The sequence below is a fragment of the Myotis lucifugus genome, unplaced genomic scaffold, assembly GCF_000147115.1.
Source record: "Myotis lucifugus unplaced genomic scaffold, Myoluc2.0 scaffold_146, whole genome shotgun sequence".
In the NCBI taxonomy this organism is placed as follows: Eukaryota; Metazoa; Chordata; class Mammalia; order Chiroptera; family Vespertilionidae; genus Myotis; species Myotis lucifugus.
In genome coordinates this window covers 211,371-232,685 of record NW_005871194.1, presented here as the reverse complement: position 1 = coordinate 232,685, position 21,315 = coordinate 211,371, and the positions used below count along the sequence as shown (strand labels likewise).

The 21,315-nt window shown below is 52.9% G+C and overlaps 1 protein-coding gene across 3 annotated transcripts in view; it reads right to left on the bottom strand.

The window, feature by feature from the left end:
• SLC39A11 (solute carrier family 39 member 11) overlaps nucleotides 1-21,315 on the bottom strand; it is a 170,029-nt gene that overhangs the window by 89,241 nt on the left and 59,473 nt on the right. For all 3 annotated transcript variants that reach the window (XM_006094914.3, XM_023759051.1, XM_023759052.1), the window contains one exon: nucleotides 17,974-18,115. In XM_006094914.3, coding sequence (XP_006094976.1) covers nucleotides 17,974-18,115 — 142 coding nt within the window. The remainder of the gene's footprint in view (nucleotides 1-17,973; nucleotides 18,116-21,315) is intronic.

Below are 21,315 nucleotides of genomic sequence, written 5' to 3'. Positions count from 1 at the left end.
CTCAGCCACTCTCTCTCCCTAAAACCACTGCCCTGGCCTCTCCGCTCCTGCCAGCCACACACTGGGAGCCGGGAGCTCCCGGCCGCAAATCCCGTCGCTGCAACTACGGGGACAGATGCCGGGGATTCACTCTACATACGGCAGGCCCTGTGTGGGCACCCGGGACCCCGAGATGACAAGGACAAAGCTCAGACCTCACTGGGGAGAGGGACCTCATACACCAGTCATCACCAACAGTAGTGACTACCGGGAGGGGAAGATGGCAAGGAAGAGCGGTGGCTGGGGAAGGCTCCATCGAGAGAAGCAATTCCTAAGGACTTTCCAAGAATGAGGGTGCTACAGAATGAATGCTTGTGTCCCCACGAAATTCATCTGCTGAAACCTAATCCCCAACGTGATGGCACCAGGAGGTGGGGCCTCTGGGAGGTGACAAGGCCCCATCCTCAGGGAAGGACGCCGTGTCCTCCTGAGGGACCCCAAGGAGCACCCTGGCCCCTGCCGCCCTGCGAGGACCCGGCAAGGAGGCAGCTGCCGGTGAAGCCGGAAGCAGGCTCTCCCCAGACACCAAGTGTGCCAGCACTTTGATCTTGGCCTTCAGCCTCCAGAGCTGTGAGAAATAAGTGTCTGTGGGTTGTAGCCCCCCCAGTCCATGGCGTCTTGCTACAGCAGCATGAATGCACTGACACGGAGGGCATTTCAGGCAGGAAAACCCGGGACCTTTTGTGTCCGCTGGACTTGCCCCATCCAGTGCCCAGGACACGGAAAAGCCAGCCTTCGGAACTTGGTTGGACAGCTAGAGCAGGGGGATTCTTGCTAAAATGGCTCAATGGGATTCTTGCCAAGGGCAGGCCAAGATGACGAGATAACAGATGGGAGGGTTCTCCAGGAAGCAAAGTAGCCGGAGTCCTTGCTGAGCTGGGGCCCAGCAGGCCAAGGTCAAGGGCGTTCAATTACAACTGACTACCGTGGGGTCCGGGAGGGAGTCTCTGTTGCTGGTCTTCAGGTCTTCATCCTCTGGAGCAGCAGTCGCCAACTGGTGGTCCGCGGACCACTGGTGGTCCATGAGGTCCGAAAGGTTGGCGGCCGCTGCTCTGGAAGACTAGACTGAAGCCTAGGAAGAATGAACACTCACTGCAGAGAAAGGCCACAGTGACCCATGCCTCACAGCGGCTGGTGGGTTAGCGGGACAGCTGGGGGTTGCTGATGGCCACACGCTTCTGGCTTCTCGCCCCTCATTCTGGAGCTTCCACCACTAAGATACACCTCGTGCCAGCACACTGCGAGACGGCTCCAGGGTGGGGCTGGTGGGGGAGAATTTCCCCAGAACTCTGCTCCCTGTTCCCATCCGTCACTCCTGTGAAAACCATGGGCCCTGGACAAGCACCGTGCTGGCTGGACTGCCCCTCCAGAGGGGACAGACGGACGTACACACAAGCTTCCTTCCCTACCCCTGCCCACCCAACCTCTCTTCACGAGGAATAGGACTCCCCTGGACCACTGAGAAGGTCCCTGCCCAGAGGCAGGATGAACCAAGAGACAGAGCAGTGCCCACCTGGCCCTCAGGCGTGCTGAGGTCGAGGGAGACCCGAGTCCCAGTCCTGTCCCAGCTCCGCCAGCATCCTCCCTATCACCTCCACTCACATGCCTGTAAATAAAGACGATTCATGCTTGTTCAATACAGACACATGTAGACCCCTTCTATCTCCAGGAAAATCACTGCATCACTCGGTTCTGGCTTCTGAAAGCTCCTTGTAACAGGCACCACAACTCTTCCAGGTGTCGACTCCACCCTGAGCACCTGGGGAGCGAGGGCACCACCTCGGGAAATGCTTCTCGGAGCCAATGGCACAAGTGCGTCCCCCTCACTCGCGTCCTCTGCCTCCTGATCACCCCGAAGTCTTCCCTGTGGTCCCGTGTGGCCTGGCACGCCCCCTCCTCATGGGAAATGTAAGTGATCAATTCTTCTTTCAATGGCATTGGCCTCTCCGAGACATCACTCAGCCACCTCCGTAAATTAAAACCTCGTGGGTACAAATGAGACACCCCCTCCCCTGTCCACCCCGAACCAGCCTTTCTCCAGCCACCGGCCCTGCTCCAGGTCACCGCACACTGACCTCACATGCTGGCACCTTGTGGATCCTGGCGGCGGGCAGAGCTGAGCCAGTGCGACAAGAAGCCACGCACCAGGCCCAGATGGTCCCTCGTAGTCAGCCCGGAGCAGCTTACACCACAGCGGTTCCTTATTCACACCTCTGGGGCTGTTTTAACTAAAATGTCCCTGAATTCAGGGTTGTTTTTAAAGTCTGCTAAGGAGACATTTTTAAGAAACCTCCACTTTCTGTCTGTGCAAACACAAACCAGCCACCTACACCCATTTAACCATATGACCAAGTCTAGTGCAGTCGCCTGAGCCCGCATCTGCACATCTAGACGTACCCAGGAATTCTCGCCTGCGCAACGGGATTGGCCTGTTTTTCAAAAGGGGATTGTGAGTAGGAGCCACTGCACCTTTGCAACAACAGGGACTTCTGTGTAGTCAACAAGCAAGCCCTGGAGCTCCCTGCATGTGAAGGCACCATTCATTTCTTGCATTTAATCTCCAAGAGCTGCATTCACAGTGGTGATATGCACACACATGCATGTATGTGCACACAAAACATGTACACACAAACATGTGCACATGCAAACACAAACATGTGTAACACACAAACATGTGCACACAAACATATGTACACACAAATATGTGCACACATGCACACACTTGAAACCTTGTAGCAGGAGGGGTAAAAACAAGAAGACACCACAGGATCACCCTAAACATAAATATAACCTTATGTCACTAACTCTTGTCACACTGGCTAAGGCGGGCCTCCGGGCTCCTGGAGGTACTTTCAGGAGTGCCCAGCCCACTCTCAGGACTCCACTGATGCCGCACACTCTGCAGGCAGCACGCACTGCGCCTTCCCTTTCCGCCTCGTCCTCCCCTCCGGGCCTCCTACCCAGGGTGCAGGCCCGGCCACCACGGACAAGTACTTGGAGCTGGGTCTCGAGCCATCGCACCTGGCCTGGTGCGGGCAGCGATGTTTCTGCCACGCTTCCCAACACCCAGCGCGGAGAGTCAGGTTTATTATCCGAAGCAGCCTCTGCTCTTCCATCAACTTCATGGCCCCTCTCACTTCAATCAACAACGACTGAAGTGGAAGTTAATGATCCGGAACAGGCAGGGCTCTGTGTGAAGGTCGGATTTAGAAACAAAAGGCGCATGCTTCCCCATCAGTCTCAAAACACACATCCCTTCATCAGAGAATCAACCGTGGAGGGTCTCGGAAGGCGGGGCGGGGCGGGCGGGAGACGTGTGTCACCTCACTGCAGAGGGTGAGGGGACAGGTGCTGAGAAAAAGCCCCCGTCCCATTAGGTATCTTCCCAGACAGGGCATGCTGTCACCCCCTAAGGGCTTTGTAGGAACTGAGTAATACCATCAGGAGGGAACCGGAAAGAAATCTCCCAGGAGCACACTACCCCTACCTCCCACACACCCTCTCCCAAGTTCTGCTTAGTTTGGTGACACACGTGTGACTATCTTTTCCTCCGGGGTCATCATTCAGCTCTTCCCTATCATTCTGTGTCTAGTACGGCTGGAAGACTGACACTTCTATTCACAATCACTCGACACTCCCCTCCACTGTGGGAGGATTATGCATCCTTGCTCAGTGTCACGTGGTGTGTGGGGCTGCACATCGTCTACACTTCCCTCCCTGCCTCGGTGTCATGTGAGTTGCTGGGGCCAATGGAAGCGGAAGTTGTAGGAGGCATCACAAACAGAACTCTCAAAGGGCATCTCAGGTTCCCGCCGGGTGGCTTGTTCCGCCCTCTGTCAAGCCACTGGCTCTCCCTCATAGGGACTGCTTCGTCAGCCGGGGATCTATAAGAAGACAAATGGAGCAAAGGCACAGCCAACTGCAGCCTGATGTCGCTTGAAAGCAACATCCACCTGTGTGGCTGTAAGTCTGTGAGACGTGTGACCTGCTTGTTACATGGCAAAGCTGACTCATACAGCCTGTTACGCACGGATATGTGAGGTCAATGTTAAAACTCTTGGAAGCACACACTTTAATGCAAGGAATAGGCCTGGAGTCCCATGTGAGCCCTCAGGCCTGTGAATCCTCATCTTTCTGGGAAGAACCCTTAGAGCACCATTCTGAGAAAATGCCATCATTGTGTGAGTCATCTAACTGTGAAACTTAATGAAATAAGTTTTGTGTGTTTTTTGTTTTTTACCAGGCATGCTTTGGACAACAAATTGTATCTAGAGGGTGTACTCATCTCTGTTGTCACGACATATTTTTGCTGTTCCCTCTCGCCGAGCCTCAATCACTCCAGAGACCAGGAGAAGGCCAGCTCAAGCAGAGGCCAAAGAGACATGAGAACATGCCCCCAGATGCAGCATCAGGGACCGGGTGTGCCCTGAGAAGCCCCCATTCCTCCTACTGGGGAGCAGCAGGGCCAAATGGGTGGAGGCCCCTCTGGCTGTAGAATCACTGTTTTGGGGGAAGAAGGCTGTTCTGAGAATGTTGATGCTGTTGCTAAAATGATGCCCAACCACACAAAAAACAAGACTACTTATGTTTTTTAAGCGTAAGTTGTAAGTCAAACCTGAAAAGCCTGCTAGGACACTTGCAAACATCTTCTGAAGAAGGCCATCATCCCAAGGTGACCACCTCCAGGGGCCCCCAACTCATGTGTCTCAATAAGGCTGAATCGGATGTGCTCAAATAACACTCACTGGTGTTGGAGAAAGACTGACAAAATTCCTGCAGAGAGAGAGGACCCCAGGCCCAATGAGCCGGGCTCTTTCCCCAGCCATTGTCACCACCCTCCGGAGACTATAAACGAAACCAAGCGTCCAGATCGCTGGACAGCCGTTTGTAATTGCTGTGTAATGGCTTCCCTTAGGCGTCTGCCTCTACCAGTCTTTGAAGGCAGGGACCACGCCCACTGATCAGATTCCGCCAGGGAGAGGAGCTGGCTCAGTGAAGTATGAACCAGCGAATGAAACCGCAAGAATCAGAACGTGAAAGTCCTGTGCGAAAGGAAAAGAGAGCGGTGAGTCTGGGCAGCGCCATGCCTGACCCCATACCACCAGAGACCCGGCCGGCAGGCAAGCCATGAGACGCAGGGTTCATCAGGAATCCTTAGCCCAAGCTCTGAGGACGGAACACAATTCCAAAACATCGCACGAAGGGGCCCGGATAAGACATGAGCGTGAGAAGGGAAGGAAAGAGAAGGCGGACAGGGTGGCGGGTGGGGCAACACAGAGTCAGAATCTGAGCCCCTAGATGCCTGGGATGTGGCTTCGAAGGAAAAGAACTGAGCTTCCGGGTACTCGGTGCCCTAACTGCAGCTCTTCTTTAGCTCTTCTTCTTCAAGTCAGTGCCGATGCAGTCCCCCGGGCGGAGCGTCCCCACGGCCTCCCACTGTGCGCACCTCAAGTGTTAGAACAAGAACGAGAAGCCTGTGGGATGGAGCTGATGCGAGGCACGAGGACCAGGCAGGAGCTCGCACCAGGGCCTTTGGACCCCAGGCAGAGCCATAAATGGGCCTTAGTTACAGGGAACAAACACACCCTCAGCTCCTGCCAGGCACTATGCCGGACCAGTCGCAAGTAAAATGCCTCTGAACCCACCAGGTAGGTGCGTTTCCTGGGAGGAGGGTCTCCAGCAGCGGTTCTCAGCCAGGGGCAGCGGCCGGTGGCAGCGAGCCCAGGTGGCACTCTGCACATTCAAGAGGTGCCCCCTCCTCTGAGCAGCCGCAGCCTGGCCCGGGCCGACCATCCACAGAAGGAGCCAGGGTGAAATTCAAACTCCAGGGCCTAGCTCCTTGTGCAAGACCAGCCTGCCTGGTCCCATCTGCTCCCTGGGGGACAGCCCTCGAGGGGCCTTGGGAAATGTCTGGGGCACTTTTGCCCCGGGGCCACACTGACTAGGGGGACTACAGGCATTAGGGCTGGGGACCAGGGGCACTGAGCAACATACAATGTACAGGACAGGATGCACCACCAAGAACTGATGCCAACAACCCAACCACCTGCGCTTGTCACCAGGTGCCCGGGGCGCTCTCCCTCCCACAAAATGGTCAAGACAGATGTTCTGAGGATGGGGGTCGGGGAGGCGGTCATCAGGTGAGGGGCCGAGTAAGGAAGAGGTTGTTCAGAGCATCCACTCAGACGCCACGGCCACTCCGAAGCCCTGCCCCCTGATGCTGAGCCAACATTATCTCCACTTACATTTGTTCAAATGATGAGATTTCACATTGTTAGTTTAAAGCTGCATCTCTGTTTCTTAAGGGAAGGGAAACAGCAGGACCAAGGCCCTCTGCTGGTCGTCACTGACGACTCCCTAACCCTCCACACCCCGTCGGGGGTGTCCCGGGGGTCTGGGAGCCCCTGGAAACTCTGGATTTCATCCCATCAAGAACCCTATGCCTGAAAGACGATAACTGCCGAACGGGTCACAGGAGACACTGTGCTTAGAACATAAAACGCATCTCTGTGTCTAACACACGGTGCCGAAGAGTCCCCTGCGGAGAGAGGCATGCGCTTGCCGATCGGCATGAACCCAGGGAGGGGTGCCACTGAAGTGTCCCTGACTGTGCACACGGAGCTTCCGTGGGGGACCAGGGAGGCGGGAGACGAAGAGAGAGGCCATGACGCAGCCCCCGCAGCCCCCGCAGCCCCCGCAGCCCCTGCTGGTCAGGCTCCGAATCCAGGCTGAGTGGGCGTCCTGCCCTCCCGATCCACCCGGATGGGATGATCAAAACTCGCCTGGTGCAGCCTTCTGCATTCGGAATTTCAAAGGCGCTTCCGGAGCTCCTCGGCTTCCCAGCAGCAGCGGCGGGAGCCCGGAGCAGCTCATTAGTTCTGGGAGACCTGGCTCAGTGTCATCCTAGCGGTGGCCTGTCCTGTTCCCTCCTTTTTGGGAAGCAATCAATCCGCCCGCCAAGGTTTCACTCCGCTCGCCTGATCCTGAAAACGGGGCTGCTTGATCCAGCCACTAGCAACACTCGGCTTTGAGGTCTTGGCCGGATCCTGAAAGGTGCCAGCATGGAGCCCCGAGCCTCCGCCCTACGGCCCCTCTCCCGCCGAGACAGGCAGACAGCAGCGAGGGGACAGGTGCGGTGCAATTAGAGCCCTCGGGTGGAGCAGTGCTGCAACATAAGGCCCTGCGAGAAAGAAAATTAATATGGCAAATCTTCTTCACGCCCTGGCTGCGGGAGACGCGGGAGAGGCAGGTACAATCTGACACTCGAAGGCTAATAGCTCTACATGGGGCTGGATGATAGGCAGGTTGAAGGCGGGTCCCTGAGACGAAATACTTGAAGGAAAAGCTCATTCTCCATTACAAATCTCAGGGTGTCTGTCTAGACCTGTCACGGGGCTTCACCCCAAATAGAAGGCAGGGACCCGAACAACAGTCCACATGGGTGAGTTTAATTAGCACTGCACGTTAGTGGGGTGCCCCTGTGTGAAGCCAACCCAAAGCAAAGGCGGGGAGGAACTTTACCGGGATCTGTTTTTCCAGAAAGAGGATAATCTACCCACACGAATCTCCATGCAGAGAGGGAAGGAAGGGCTTCTGAAGAGCTCTCTAATCACTGCACCCCAGGAACGCTGCGCTGGGGCTGCAAAGGGCACCCCAGGGCCCAAACGACCCCAAGAGAATTCTCCAGGGTCTGTCCATTCACAGGCAGATCACCTGAGAGAGGTGATGAAGAGGGATGAAGGCACAAAATCAAGGTACTCGGTGCCCAGAGAGACAGCGATATAAAGAGGCAAGTGAGAAAGACCAGGAGAGATGGAGAGACAGAGGAGATGAAACCAGACAAGGGGAGACAGCTTGTGAACCACGCTGAGAAGTCCTGGTGGACTGCGGCAAAGAAGGGGAAAGGTTACCATGGTAACACCTTCCCCAAAGCACAGGCTGTGTAGCTGAGCCCAGAGACGACGACACTTGCAGCCCCTGATGTGATGGCCACACCTGTCACTACTGCTCACCTGAGAGACTGTATCTGGAAGCCTGTGTCCAAGCACCTGCTCTCAACTCCACGGCCTCAGATCAGAACCCACTGCCCCCGATTTTAAGTTCAATGAGCACTTCTCCTACAGGCACGTGGGAGAGGGAATATGGAGCAGAAAGAGCACCCCACACGGCACAGGAACAGACATTCTCACCATTCCTATTCAACAGCATATTAGAAGTCTTAGCCAGTGCAATAAGGCAAGAAAAAGAAATACTAGGAAGAAATAAAACTGTCACTATTCATAGACATGACATAGAAAACCCCAAGGAATCTACCAAAAAATTCTTAGAACTAATAAATGACTTTAGCCAGGTTGCAGGATACAAGACTAACACACAAAAATCAAGTACATTTCTGTATATTAGCAATGAACAATTAGAAATTGAAATTCAAGATACAAGATCATTTAGAAAAAGCACCATAAAAGGAAATACTTTAGGTAAAAATCTAACCAAATACATGTAGGATATATATGCTGAAAACCACAAAACACTAATAAAAGAAATGAAAGATGACTTAAATAAATAGATATATCATGTTCATGAAATAGAAAACAATATTAAGATGTGAAACTTCCCCAAACTGATTTATAGATTCAATACAATTCCGACCAAAAGCCCAACAGAAATTTTTGTCTATATTAACAAGCTGATCCTAAAATTTGCATATATTAGTTTAAGCAGAGGAATTAGAATAACCAAAACAATTTTTAGAAAGAATAAAGTGGGAGGACACACGATACCTGATCTCAAGACTTAAGATAAGGCTATTGTAATTCAGAGAGTGTGATGTTGGTGAAAGGACAGACACCTAACCAATGCAACAGAATAGAGAGTCCAAAGATAGACAAGTATGGTCCATGATTTGTTTTACAAAAGCACAAGGCAAGTGGATGGAGAAACGTCAGTCTTGCCAACACACAGTGCTACCGTTGTATATCCATAGGAAAAAGAACTGAACCTCACACTCCACCTCCCTCCTTATCCAAAAAGAACTCAAAACAGAGGGTTCTGTGTGGGAACAGCAAGGACAGTCAAGACCAGCCGTGGGCAAACTACGGCCCGCGGGGCTGGATCCGGCCCGTTTTGAAATGAATAAAACTAAAAAAAAAAAAGACCGTACCCTTTTATGTAATGATGTTTACTTTGAATTTATATTAGTTCACACAAACACTCCATCCATGCTTTTGTTCCGGCCCTCCGGTCCAGTTTAAGAACCCATTGTGGCCCTCGAGTCAAAAAGTTTGCCGACCCCTGGTCAAGACCCACTTACGAGGCTGTGAGAGGTTTGCGTATGTTACAGTGAAACATATAAAATGGAGATGTACAGAATGGGCCATTTGTTCCCCAAGAAGATCCGAATCTCCTTGAGGAAAAGTGTCTCCGAATCGCTTTCATGTGTAGGGCTGGAGCTTCCCCACTGGAAAGAATACCGAGATTGACATGTGTAAAATCTTGCGGCGGCCTGGGGAGGATCAGTGCTGTGAAGTCCCGGGAGAGCCTGCAGTGTTAGAAAGAGAGCAGAGACTTCTGGCCCCCACATCTCGTGCACCCTCTTCTGCCATCGACTCCGAACACCTCTGCCTCCCCTACCAGCTCATGATGAGTTTGGGGTGATCAAGGAGTCAGGAGTCCTGAGAGTTAGTTCGTTTGGGGGTAACCAACTGGAAGTGGCTGACACATCCCTTTAACATCTCCAGCTCCCAGATGCTACAACCATCAGCACCATGTTTCATTGAGACGACTTCTTTCGTTTGAAGCTACTTGGAGCTATTTTCTTTCTCTGGTCCCCGGAGGGAAAACGCACTAGAGACAAGAAAGCAGAACAAGATACTGGAATGCACACAATGGGAAGAGGACACGGGAGGTTGAACAGTGTGCATGCTGACAAAAACAGCCCGTGTTGAATGGAGCGTATCCCACACTCCTTTTCTCTAAGGCAGGATTGCACCAACCCCATCCCAGATGCTAGAGGTGCTGCTGCCAATTACACTGCACAGGTTCAGACCCCTATTCCTCACCTTCCCCCTCGGCCCACTCCTTCTCCAAGGCTGAATATCTTAGGGGCATCAATTTCCTCCCTTCTTAGGCACTTTCCATATGAGGCAAAAGGAACAAAAGAGAAATAAAGAATTGTGATCTTGCCTGTCCAGTATTGCTCAGTAGTTGTCACGGTTTGATTCCTGGTCAGGACACATGCCTGGGTGGCGGGCTTGATCCCCAATCCGGGACGTGTAGGAAGCAACCGATCAATGATTGCCTCTCATCATTGATGTTTTTATCTCTCTTTCCCTTTCCCTTCCTCTCTGAAATAAATAAAAATATATTTTTAAAAATATAAGAATTGTGATCTTAAATATTTGAAACCAAAGTACCACCTGTGTTTCTCCACCTTAAATAAATTCTGCAAAAAAAAAAAAATAATAATAACATCTGGAAAAAAACAAAACAAAACGATATGAGAAGAGCCCTGATGGCCCGGCTTTGGCAGCAGCCCCCTAAGTCTCTGGGTAATGGCAGCCTGGCAGGGATATCCTACCAGGGGCTGGTACTGCCTGGGCCACTTGCCTGCTCTGTTTCCCCAAAAGCACATTAAAAACCCCCACATTTCCTGGTTTAATAGACTTAGGAGCGGAAATGAGTGTGTCAGAACTCTTACAGAGATGATAGAACCTGCTGGCCCAGCAAATGTTAAATTTTGCATAAGGAGACAGGAGCCCTAACTCCTCAGTAGACACGTCATGAATATTTCAAAGAGCCCGCAGCTGCTCCAAAGGCTCCCGATGAATTAAATCGGTGGTAGTTTTTTTCATTACTGCCAGGATTAGCCTCCTCTTGTTTTCTCCCTCTCCTTCACTTGTACATCAGAAACAAATCTCTCCAGACTAACCCAGTCACCCGGTCAGCATATTGGTTGAAAAGTGTCCCCCAACATTCACGTCTACCTAGAACCTCAGAATGTGACCTTCCTTGGAAATAGATTCTTTGCAGAAGTAATTAGTTAAGAAGCGCACATATTGGAGAGATGGCCCTCAAGCCAATGACTGGTGTCTTTATAAGAAAAAGGAGAGAGATTCAGACGACACACAGACAAACACACGGGGAAGATGAAGACAGAGACTGGAGTGATGCAGCTATAAGCCGAGGAATGCCCGGAGCCACTACGGGTTATTAGAGTCAAAGAAGGCCACTCCCCTAGAGCCTTCAGAGAATGCGTGGCCCCGGTGACACTGATTTCAGACTTCTGGCCTCCGGAACTATGAGGGTATACGTTTCTATTGTTTCAAGCCACCCAGTTTGTGGTGCACTGTTATGGCAGCCCTAGAGAATGAATACAGTCAGGAGAATGTGTCTACACACGCAAACCTGTAACAATATTCATCTCTCCCAAAGTTAGCAGAGCCTATCAGTTCAGACTTTCTTTCCTGGTGCTGACATCATTCAACTCTTTTCCATACTGCTTCCTCAGCGTCCCAGCCCATCCAGGTATGAGATAGAAATACAGTGAGAGAACCCACAAGGTAGAAGGAATCAAAGAAAACCAAGTCCTCTGGCCACCTGGTATTCATCTGGGTTGATGACCATCCATGGAAAGACAGCTTTCCAAAAAATGGTTTAATGCTGTTATGACCTGTGTTCCCCTCAAACTCTTATGTCCAAAGCCTAATGCCTAGACCCCAAAATGTAACCGTTTGGAGAGATGATCTTTAAAGAGGTAACTGGGTTGAAATGAGGTCTCCAGGGTGGGCCCTAATCCACTAGGACTGGCCAGAAGAGGGATGGGACATAGGCAGGCAGAGGGAAGACCCAGGAGGACACGGGAGAAGACAGCCGCCTGCCAGCCAAGGAGGGAGGCCTCAGGAGAAACCGAACCCGCCAACACCTTGATCTCTGACTTCCAGCCTCCACAGCTGTGAGGAAATAAACGTCTGCTGCATACACTGCCCAGCGTGCGGGACTTTGTTCTGGGGGCTGTCCCCAACTCAAGGAGGTGCCAGATGGCCTCCAGGCCTGGGCCTCGTGCAAACGCTCCCCAAAATGACTGCCTCCCCCAGACAATCGGGACTCAGAAAAAAAAAATCCCAGTAATCAAAGGGCAAGGAAAGAGGACACGTGCTATTTGAGTGCTAACTATTAGCCAGGCGAAAACATAACCCCCTTCAGAAGCAAAAGGATCCATGAAATGTATCCACACCATGAAGTTCCCAGGAGCTGGGACGCACTACGAGTCGCTGAAGCCGCCCACGCAGCGCACAGCGCCCTGCTCGAGACGGGATTGCGGTACATTTAACACCCATGATGCTAAAGAGCTCCTGGTAATTATCGTTATTGAACACTCTGCTCTTCATCTTTCAGCCAAATATTTTTGTATTAAAATGTGGCACATTTTCACAGCCTCCGTGCTGCTGCCATGTGCTGACAGGCTCGGCTCATTCCCCACCTCTGAATGCAGAAAAGCCCAGGTCACAGGAAGGAGGCGGCGAGGACAGCACCGGCCCATTTCAGTCCCCAGACAACTCCTCTCATTAGGCCAGGAGAAGATTTTAAAAGTGCCCCCAAACTAACCAGTTACAAGGGAGACGGAGATTTTAATCAGACCCCCCATGGGAGGGGGAGGGGGAGGGGGAAGAGGGAGAGGGAGAGGGAGAGGGAGAGGGAGAGGGAGAGGGAGAGGGAGAGAGAAGAGCCTAATTGCTAACCCACATGCCAAAATGCTAAATCTATAAAAATAACTGGAAAATTCATGTGTCATCTTTAGAGATCTTACCGATAAAAAGTCAAAATGACTAACATCTCAGAGGCTTCCCTAAAGGCACTCTTTTGGAGACCTGGTTATAAAGAAACACACAGCATCTCTCGTAGGAGTTGCATCGGACTCTTGATCAAATTCAAGTTCACTAAACTGTGCTGGATATATCAGTGCCAGAAGGGGCATCTCCTTCCAGGGAGACTCAGAAAGTTGGAAAATATGGAAGAAAACAGTGATGGTCACAGGAGCCCTGGAGCGGCTGCACTAGGTCCTCTGTGGTTTCCTAGGATTGGGCTGTGCCAAGGAACTTAGTGCCAAGGTAACCCAGGGTGGTTGGTCTTCCAGAGATAACAGGATGCCATGCCCCTTAGCCTGGCTGCCCCCCCAGGCCCCACATGTTCATCCAAATGTAAACCTCCAAAGACCACTGACCAGCATGAAAACCCACCTGCTGGGTCCACCGGGCAGCTGGAGAGACTACCCCCCGCTCTATACCCAGCCTCAAAGGCAAACACAAAAGCAGGTGCACAGTGTGGCCAAAGGTGAGTACCTCCTTGGTACTCAGGTCAAGTCTTTCCCCAGAGGCACCTCGGGGAGGATGTTTAATGGGGAAAATAGGGAGGAATGATTCCAAGCACAAGATGGAAAGAGGATAGGAAGTATGACACCTGCAGGGGAAATGAGGGTGCCTCGGGGAGGGAGAACGACATCCGAGGACACCTGGACTTCCTGCTGGTTCTGAATGGGACAAGCCCGACAGGTGCTGCCGTGCGGGCCGGGGCACGTGGGAACCTGAGTGAGAAAAGGCCAATTCTCTCCACCGAGATCAGTTTCATTTCCACAGGTGGATGCCACCCAGCGTATCGGTAGCATAACCAATAAGGAACTCGAGTTTAGACTCAGACACAAACAAGTGTTGGTAACAGGTTGGTGACGACAGTTTATCCAAATCCATAACCCACTGGGTCAGCACCATTTTCATTTGACCAACTATGGTTTCTCACCTGCCAGGCTGTCTAGGACGAATCATGATTGCCAAGTGAATGCTCCAATTATAAAAGAACTAGAGGTCCAGTGCACAAAATTCGTGCATGGGTAGGGTCCCTAGTGGCTGCTGGCCCAAACCTTCCTTCGTTCCGCGCCGCTCCCTGGTCAGCACACATCATAGCGAGCGAGCGAGCGAACTCCTGGTGGGTCAAATTCCTGAGGGGACACTTTGCATAGGCTTTTGTATATATAAATAGGACATTAAGGAAACACTGGGCCCCGGCCGGGTAGCTCAGTTGGTTAGAGCATCATCCCTATACACCAAGGCCGCGGGTTCGACCCCTAGTCAGGGCACATGTAAGAATCAAGCAATGAATGCATAAATAAATGGAACAACAAATCTCTCTCTCTCTCTCTCTCTCTCTCTCTCTTTCTCTTTCTCTCTCCCTTCCTCTCTCAAATCAATAAATAAAACAAATTTAGGGGAACATTGGATTCTAAGCAGAGCTTCTTACAGTTTATGTCCTTCTTACTTCAGGGCCCATTCACCTTCCCCCCAACAACCTCTGGAACGATTTGAGGAAAATAAACAGCCACTTCACAACTAAATAATTGCCTAAATTAAATCCACCTCTTTCTCTGCTGGAAAAATAATGCCGACTCCTGTTCTTTCCACATTTCTACAGAATTGCAGACAATTCTCCATCTGCCGTGCTAATGGATCAATAAACAAAAGCCCTCCCTCTTGAGGAGCTTCTACTGCCTCTCTCAAGACAAACACACTGAAATAGGACAGTTAATTAGAGAAAGAATGGACTGACTCACTGTTCGCTCCCCTGCTGAAGCCAAGAGAGTGCTAGTGAGAAAGAACACGTCCAATTGGGCAGCTGAATGGGGGAGGCGGACAGAGCGTAGTTCGAGACCTAGACGAACCTGGGCGCATGTGCTGGAAGTCATGGAACTCTGCCTTCACATTTTTTAGAAAATATGCTTTTACTGATTTCTTTTAGAGAGAGAGGAAGGGAGAGGGATAGAGAGATAGAAGCACTGATGAGAGAGAAACGTCATCGATCGGCTGCCTCCTGCACACCCTGTACCAGGGATCGAGCTCACACCCTGGGCATGTGCCCTGGCTGGGGATCCAACAGGGGACCTCCTGGTTCATAAGTCAACGCTCAACCATTGAGCAAAACCAACCAGACCACATTTATTTATTTTGGGGGGGGGCGGGGAGAATGCCATAAAATGTCAAGGGGTTCATCCTTTGGTGCCCGTCCATGGACCCCAGGTGTACAGAAGCCCTGGCCTCACTTCTAGAATTTACTGTACAATGTCACTGCCCACTGAGGTACGGAAAGAAAATGCTCAAAGCCACTTCTCTTTTATGTCCCTCCGATTGGACCCGAGCTAAAAAAAACCTTGAGGGGGGGGGGTCTTTTTTTTTTTTTTTTCCAGTACCAAGCTCTTATTGGGATGAATTGATGAGTTTCCCAGAAAACAAAGACCACAGTGGGAAACACAAGGTCCGGACCAAGGGGCCGAGCAGGACTTTAACACACAGTATGCCTGGAAGGATGTAAAAGAAACTGGAAATGTGTTTGTATGAGAGGGGAGCCTGGACCATAAGGAATGTGAAGCTGGGAGAAATACTACTTTTTAATTTTTAATCTAGGTTATTACTTTTTTAATTAAAAAAAAACTGGTTGGAGATAGATTAATAGTCGAAGGGAGAGAGATGGAGAAGGGGACAGAGAGAGAGGTGGAGGGAGGGGGGAGAGAAGAGAAGAAAGGAGAGAGAGAGAGGAGAGGAGAGGCTGATGGTTTTAGAAGGACTTCTGGTCTAGCTAAGTCCCAGAATAGCCCAGCCTTGAGAACAGTGGATAATGTGAGACGTTTGGCACAGAGACATAAAGAGGCAAATATCTCGTAAAAGCTGCTCCTGGCTCAGGCGGCTGCCGGGCTGAGAGCAGCTGGGCCTTCTCTCCCACGGCCCACGGCGTGGGGCTCTGCGGGCTTCTCCTCCTGCCGAGCCGATCCTGGGACATAACGGCAATGCCAATATTATTTTTTAAAGGCTCCTGTTGTTCACTAAACACCCATTAAACCAATCTCCTTGCCCATTTACAGCGAGCTTAAGGGCAAATCCAGATGGCACACATAATGCACACTCGGGCCTGAGCTGCAGGAGGCCGGTCATCAAACAGCCATTACCCGGCTTAGAGGCCTCCACTGCCTGACACCCCCGCGTGTGTCCAGGTGAGAAGAGACCTTTCCAGAGATGGCTGGGCTCGCTCCCTCTTGGCAAACCATCTTCGAACTCCCCCGCCCTCCTCCCCACAGCCACCCCCTGCTCCAGGGCTGCATTTGATTTTGTACCTAAACAGTTAGCAACAGCAGCTGAGGGTTGCCTGGTAACCTGGGAAGGCGCTTTGTCTAGGTGTCCCTGAGCAGAGGACAGACTGCCTGGCCCTCCCACACGGCCCTGGTGGCCACGCCGATCCCGCAGTCCCAGGAAACACTCCTGCAGAGCCAGCTCCCACTGGCCCTCTATTCCCATGGCGCCCCGGAAAGCGTCCGTGGGAGGGATACCCGTTTACCTATTCTGATGGCCAGGCATTCCCCCTCTGGCCTTCGGTTAAAGAAAAACAAAAGGAACAGAATACAATCTATTGGCTGAGTTTTTCATCCTAGAGAAGGCTCGGAACCAGGGCCGGAGCCTCCCAGGGGCACACAGGATGGCTAGCCCGGTACAGCCGCTGAGGAGGGACAGGAAGCCCTCGGGCCCTGCGTTCCCACGACTCGCCGTGAAAAACGCACGCTTTCCTGGAGCCCGCTGGCCCGTCTATCACCAGACGGTTCTGGGTGCTCCAAGACAAGAACAGCAGACGGCACCCAAGTCGTTGTGATCGGAGCCTGAAAGCATGTGTGATGGGAGGCAGGGGCAGGTTTCTCACGCTGAGCCTCTCACTTGAGCGCACGTGAGAGGAATTTTTATTTCCTGGTTATATCCCGCGTGAGAAGTGGTGGGAGGCAGTGGGGATTGGCCCACGAGGAGAACATACTCCAGTTCTCCATGAATAATTCATGCAGGATGCAAACTGAACACAGATCCGTGAGGACAGGCTGTGGCATCGCTGTAACTTTTTTGCATGCGGCCTGTCCTCTAGGTTTAGATGTCGCCCGAGCCTGCACATGATGAAAACATCACGTCGCAATGACTGCACGGAAAGGGGGAAAGACCTTTCTCCCCGAAGCCCCTAGTGTGAAGACGGTGCCTGGTCCCCCAGCTGCTCCTCCCTAGTCTGCTCCGGAGAACCCCGTGCAAGGGGAGGCGCCCATTCCCAGCATCATCTGCATGGTTCCAAGTCCCGAGTCCACGGTCCACGGGAGAGTGGGGAGGGCAAGGGGCGCCTGGGGCTTACAGGTCAAACGCAGGACTTAAATTCAAAGGGAAAGAAAGGCACCTACCTCTCCTCACGCTGATTGGCCCTTAAATTAGCCAAATGCCCTGAGTGTGTGATGACTGCGCACCGTGGGGGTGGGGGTGGGGGTGGGGGTGGGGGGTCTCACACCAAGCCTGGAAAGCAATGCCACCTTCGTAGCTCACGCAGCTCACCAGCAACTCCTACTCAGTGGGCCGCGGCCAGTCTGCACCCCCCCCTCCGCCCCCCCAGGAGGAGACTCGGGAGCGGCTGTGTGACTCCCCTCAAGGGAAGCACGCCCTCCAACCAGAGGCATGACTGGCTCCACAACACTGAATCGGTGAGAGAAATGGCCAGTTCCCCCGATGAATCGGAAAGAGGAAAGTCACATACCCGGGAAGGATCACTCAGGGTCCGTCCGAGAGGGGGAGACACAGGGACAAATGCCCACACGCTCTAACCCAAACCAGCCCGGTCCCACCCGAGGGGTCCTTGTCCACTGTCTCAGCTGGAAAGACAACCAAAAGGCACGGTGACCTCCCGTGCAGCAAGCAGGTGGTTTGGAGAATAAGTGAGACAGGAAGGCCGGGGCCGGCTGCCGGTCCAGCCCTGTGCATGGTGGGGTGAGTCACGTGGAGGCGTGGGCCCGAGGCCCTGGCCCTACCCGCCATTCCTCCTGCCCCCAGGCCCCGGTCTGTCCTGCCTCGCTCAGCCCGGGGTCTGCAGCGGGGAGCTTGCCTGGAAGGAGCCCAGCGCCACCGATCCGGATGGACAGTTCGCTCGCAGGGAGGAGCAGCCTGGGACTCTCGGCATCAGACTTCTTCATCCACGCGGGGTCCAAGTTCAGGGCCAGGGCCGTGTGGGGGTCTTCCGCCGCGCCCTAAAACAAGAAGCAGTGGCTGTGACACCTCTCCGAGCTTCATTCCCCACATCCCTCCCGCTCAGAGCTGCCCGGGCAGCCTGCCAATCTCCACTGACAGCGCAGGGCCACCGGGCCAGGCCCCGGGCCAGACCCAGCTGTCGGCAGGCGGGGTCATTAGGAGGAGGACGAGCTTTCTGGTTGTAGAACTTTTGGGGTGACAGAAGCAGGATGTGAGGGGTCCATGCCGAGCCTAGAAAGGGGCAGTAAACAGCGAAATCCCAGCCTGCCGGGTAAAGGGCGCCGCCGGCTCAGCCCAGGCTCTGTCCAGGAAGCCCATTCGGCAGGCTCGCTTGGATGGCAGCAAGGTCACCACTTTCCAGACGTTCGCCATCCTCACGTTTCTCACGCGCTCAGAGGGGAAAGCAGTCCGAACTACAGCCCTGGAAGGAGGGGAACGGAGGGCACCGCGGAGGTGCCGGCCTCTGAGAGGCCAGACCCGTGGCCGAGAGCAACCAAGTCACCCTGATGTTTTGTCCGTCACCAACTAATTCGACTGTTTGTGCATCAACCAGGCAAAGTCCTCATTTCAGTCCCCACATTTACTCAACAAATACTGACCACCAATTCTGTGGATACTTGGCGAACAAAACAAGACCAAGTCCCAGCTCTTAGGTTCCAGTTAAGAGCAAGCAGATGGCCCTGGCCGGGTGGCTCAGTTGGTTAGAGCATCATCCCTATAGGCCAAGGTTGCAGGTTCGATCCCTGGTCAGGGCACATACAAGAAGTAACCAATGAATGTGTCAAAAAGTGCGACAATAAATCGATCTCTCTCTCTCTCTCTCTCTCTCTCTCAAATCAATAAATATAAAAGAAGAGCAAACAGATGAATCCACAATGAGCTTCTACTCCCACAGCATTGGCCGGAACCCCCCAGCCCTGCTGACAGCTTACAAATGCACAGGATCTCGAGGGGAGCGAGGAAGAGGGGTGACCCCACCAACACACACACCTCCGCTTTCACCCAAACAGAAGGCAAGTGGAATCATCTCGATGAGCTTACAAACAGTAGATATTTATTGAAAACCAGGCAATAATAGCTCCAAACAAACCGAAGTTTCCCTTTAAAAACATGTCTCTCTACTATGGGAGAGGAGGGGGTTGCTGATCCGGTCCCTGAGTGCAGCCATTCATGAGCAAACGCTGGAACCGTTTTCTCGGGTAAGTTTCTTTCATGACAGAATCTCACGAAAATGATGCTCGGCCGTGTCTTACACACACACACACAGGGACCAGAAAGAGAATCGAGTGATTCAGACATTTTATTTCATTCTTTCTTTCCAACGAAATGTTACAAATGAAAACATCAACCCTTCCGTCTACATCTTCTCCTTCGTCCCACACATCGACATCACCCCCATCGTTTATTTGCCACGTCCTCTGTAATGCATAGAAGGGTGCCGACACCTCATTTAAGCTTGTTTTAAGGGGGTGGGGAGGGGGAGCCTCGTAGCTCCGGGTCCTTCTGTAGAATCCTAGGGGCTGCAGGATGTCACCTGCTCTGTCCCCGGGAGAAGCACAAAGGGACAGCCTGCCACACTGTGCGACACTCAAGGCTGACGCCACAGATGGACGGAATCCTGGGGACAGAAGGGACGTGAGGAAGGCCGGTCTCCCCCCTGTAGACACCCCTCTCCCCACCGAGTGACAGCTGGCGCCGGTGCCATGTGCCATAGAGCCGCAGCTCTTTGTTTATGGGTTTAATTATTTCTAATCCTACATCTCATGCTGACATAGGAGGGATCGCGGCGGCAATAAAAGACGTGCCTCTCAAGGGAGGGGGGGTGTCAGCTGACCTTGCTGTGTCTTCCTTCTGTTTAGAAGGTGATGGATTCGTGGCTGGGAGGAGGCTGCGGGAAGAGAACCACTTCGTTACGGCGAGGCGAGGCCAGCGGCACGAATGCATGCAAGGCTGCTTATGAAAAAGCGGCCTGGAGAGACACTGTTTTAATTGAGAACAGTGGTTTTCCAGGAGGCGACTTTGCCCCCACCCCGCCACCACCTGGGGGCATTTGGCAATGGGCATCTTTGTATGTGGGGGAGGGAGAGAGGAGTGGGGCTGGCACCGTACAAGGCACAAGGCCAGCCCCACAACAAATGACCTGGCCAAGAAGCCAAGTGTCAACAGTGCTGAGGTTGAGAAGGATTTAGGACGCTCAGGACCCCAAAGCTCCCTGGTTACTGGTAACCCTGGCCACCCACAGACCCTCCTTTTACTATAAGGATAAGATGTTTGCCACTTCCTCCAGGAAGCCTGCCTGCCTGCCTGCCTGTGTTTGGAAAATTCTTAGTAAGCATCAGAACCAGGCCAGGGCAAATGTGCGACAAATGCAAGCTTTCCTGACTTTCCCTGCAGCCCTGGGAGCCCGCGTGGCTGCCCCTCAGCCGGGCAATGAGTCACTTTCTGCCCCCACTCCCACCCCCACCCTATGGGTTAAGGTGGGCTCCTAGGGCTTTAGATGGTTCAGGGTGGCTGAGTCACCTTGCAGCTCCAAATGTCAAAGTGCCAGATGTACAGGCTCCTTCCCATGCTATAGGTCTCCAGGTCCTGCACCACACCCTCCCCCACCCACCTCCACCCCTCCTCCCCCTGCCCTCCTCCCCCACCCACCTCCACCCCTCCTCCAAATGCAGCCCTAAAGGAAGGGGCTGCTGGAACTTGAGATCACTGTCCTCTTGTGACAGTTATTATTATTATTATCATCATCATCATCATCATCATCACCATCGATGGTTTGGGGCAAGTCCCTGGGGCTCAGAAAAAACAGAAATTTCCACCCACTCAGGAAAGGCCGTGCAGAGGGGCAGGAGCTGGAGGATAAACAGCACCTTCCAGAAGGAAAGAGAGGGCGTGGAGAGAGGGAAAGACGGAGGAAATGAAATGAGGGGGTGGGGGGTGGAAAAGGGGCCCAGGAATATGCTCTGGGATACCGGAGAGGCTTCCGGAAACCACAGGCACACCTCCCTCCGGAAACCAAGTCCGGAGCTTCCACGCGGGTTTGCTGTCCCAGGCACGAGGGAGACCGGCGGCTGGTCACTGAGTATCGACAGCCAAGAAAGGAGAGCCTGGGGGATAACCGACAGGACGCGGTCACGTCCAGGTCTACTGTGCCCAATGGCAGCGCTCGCAAGCGAACGGGTAAGTGTCATTAGGTGCCAAG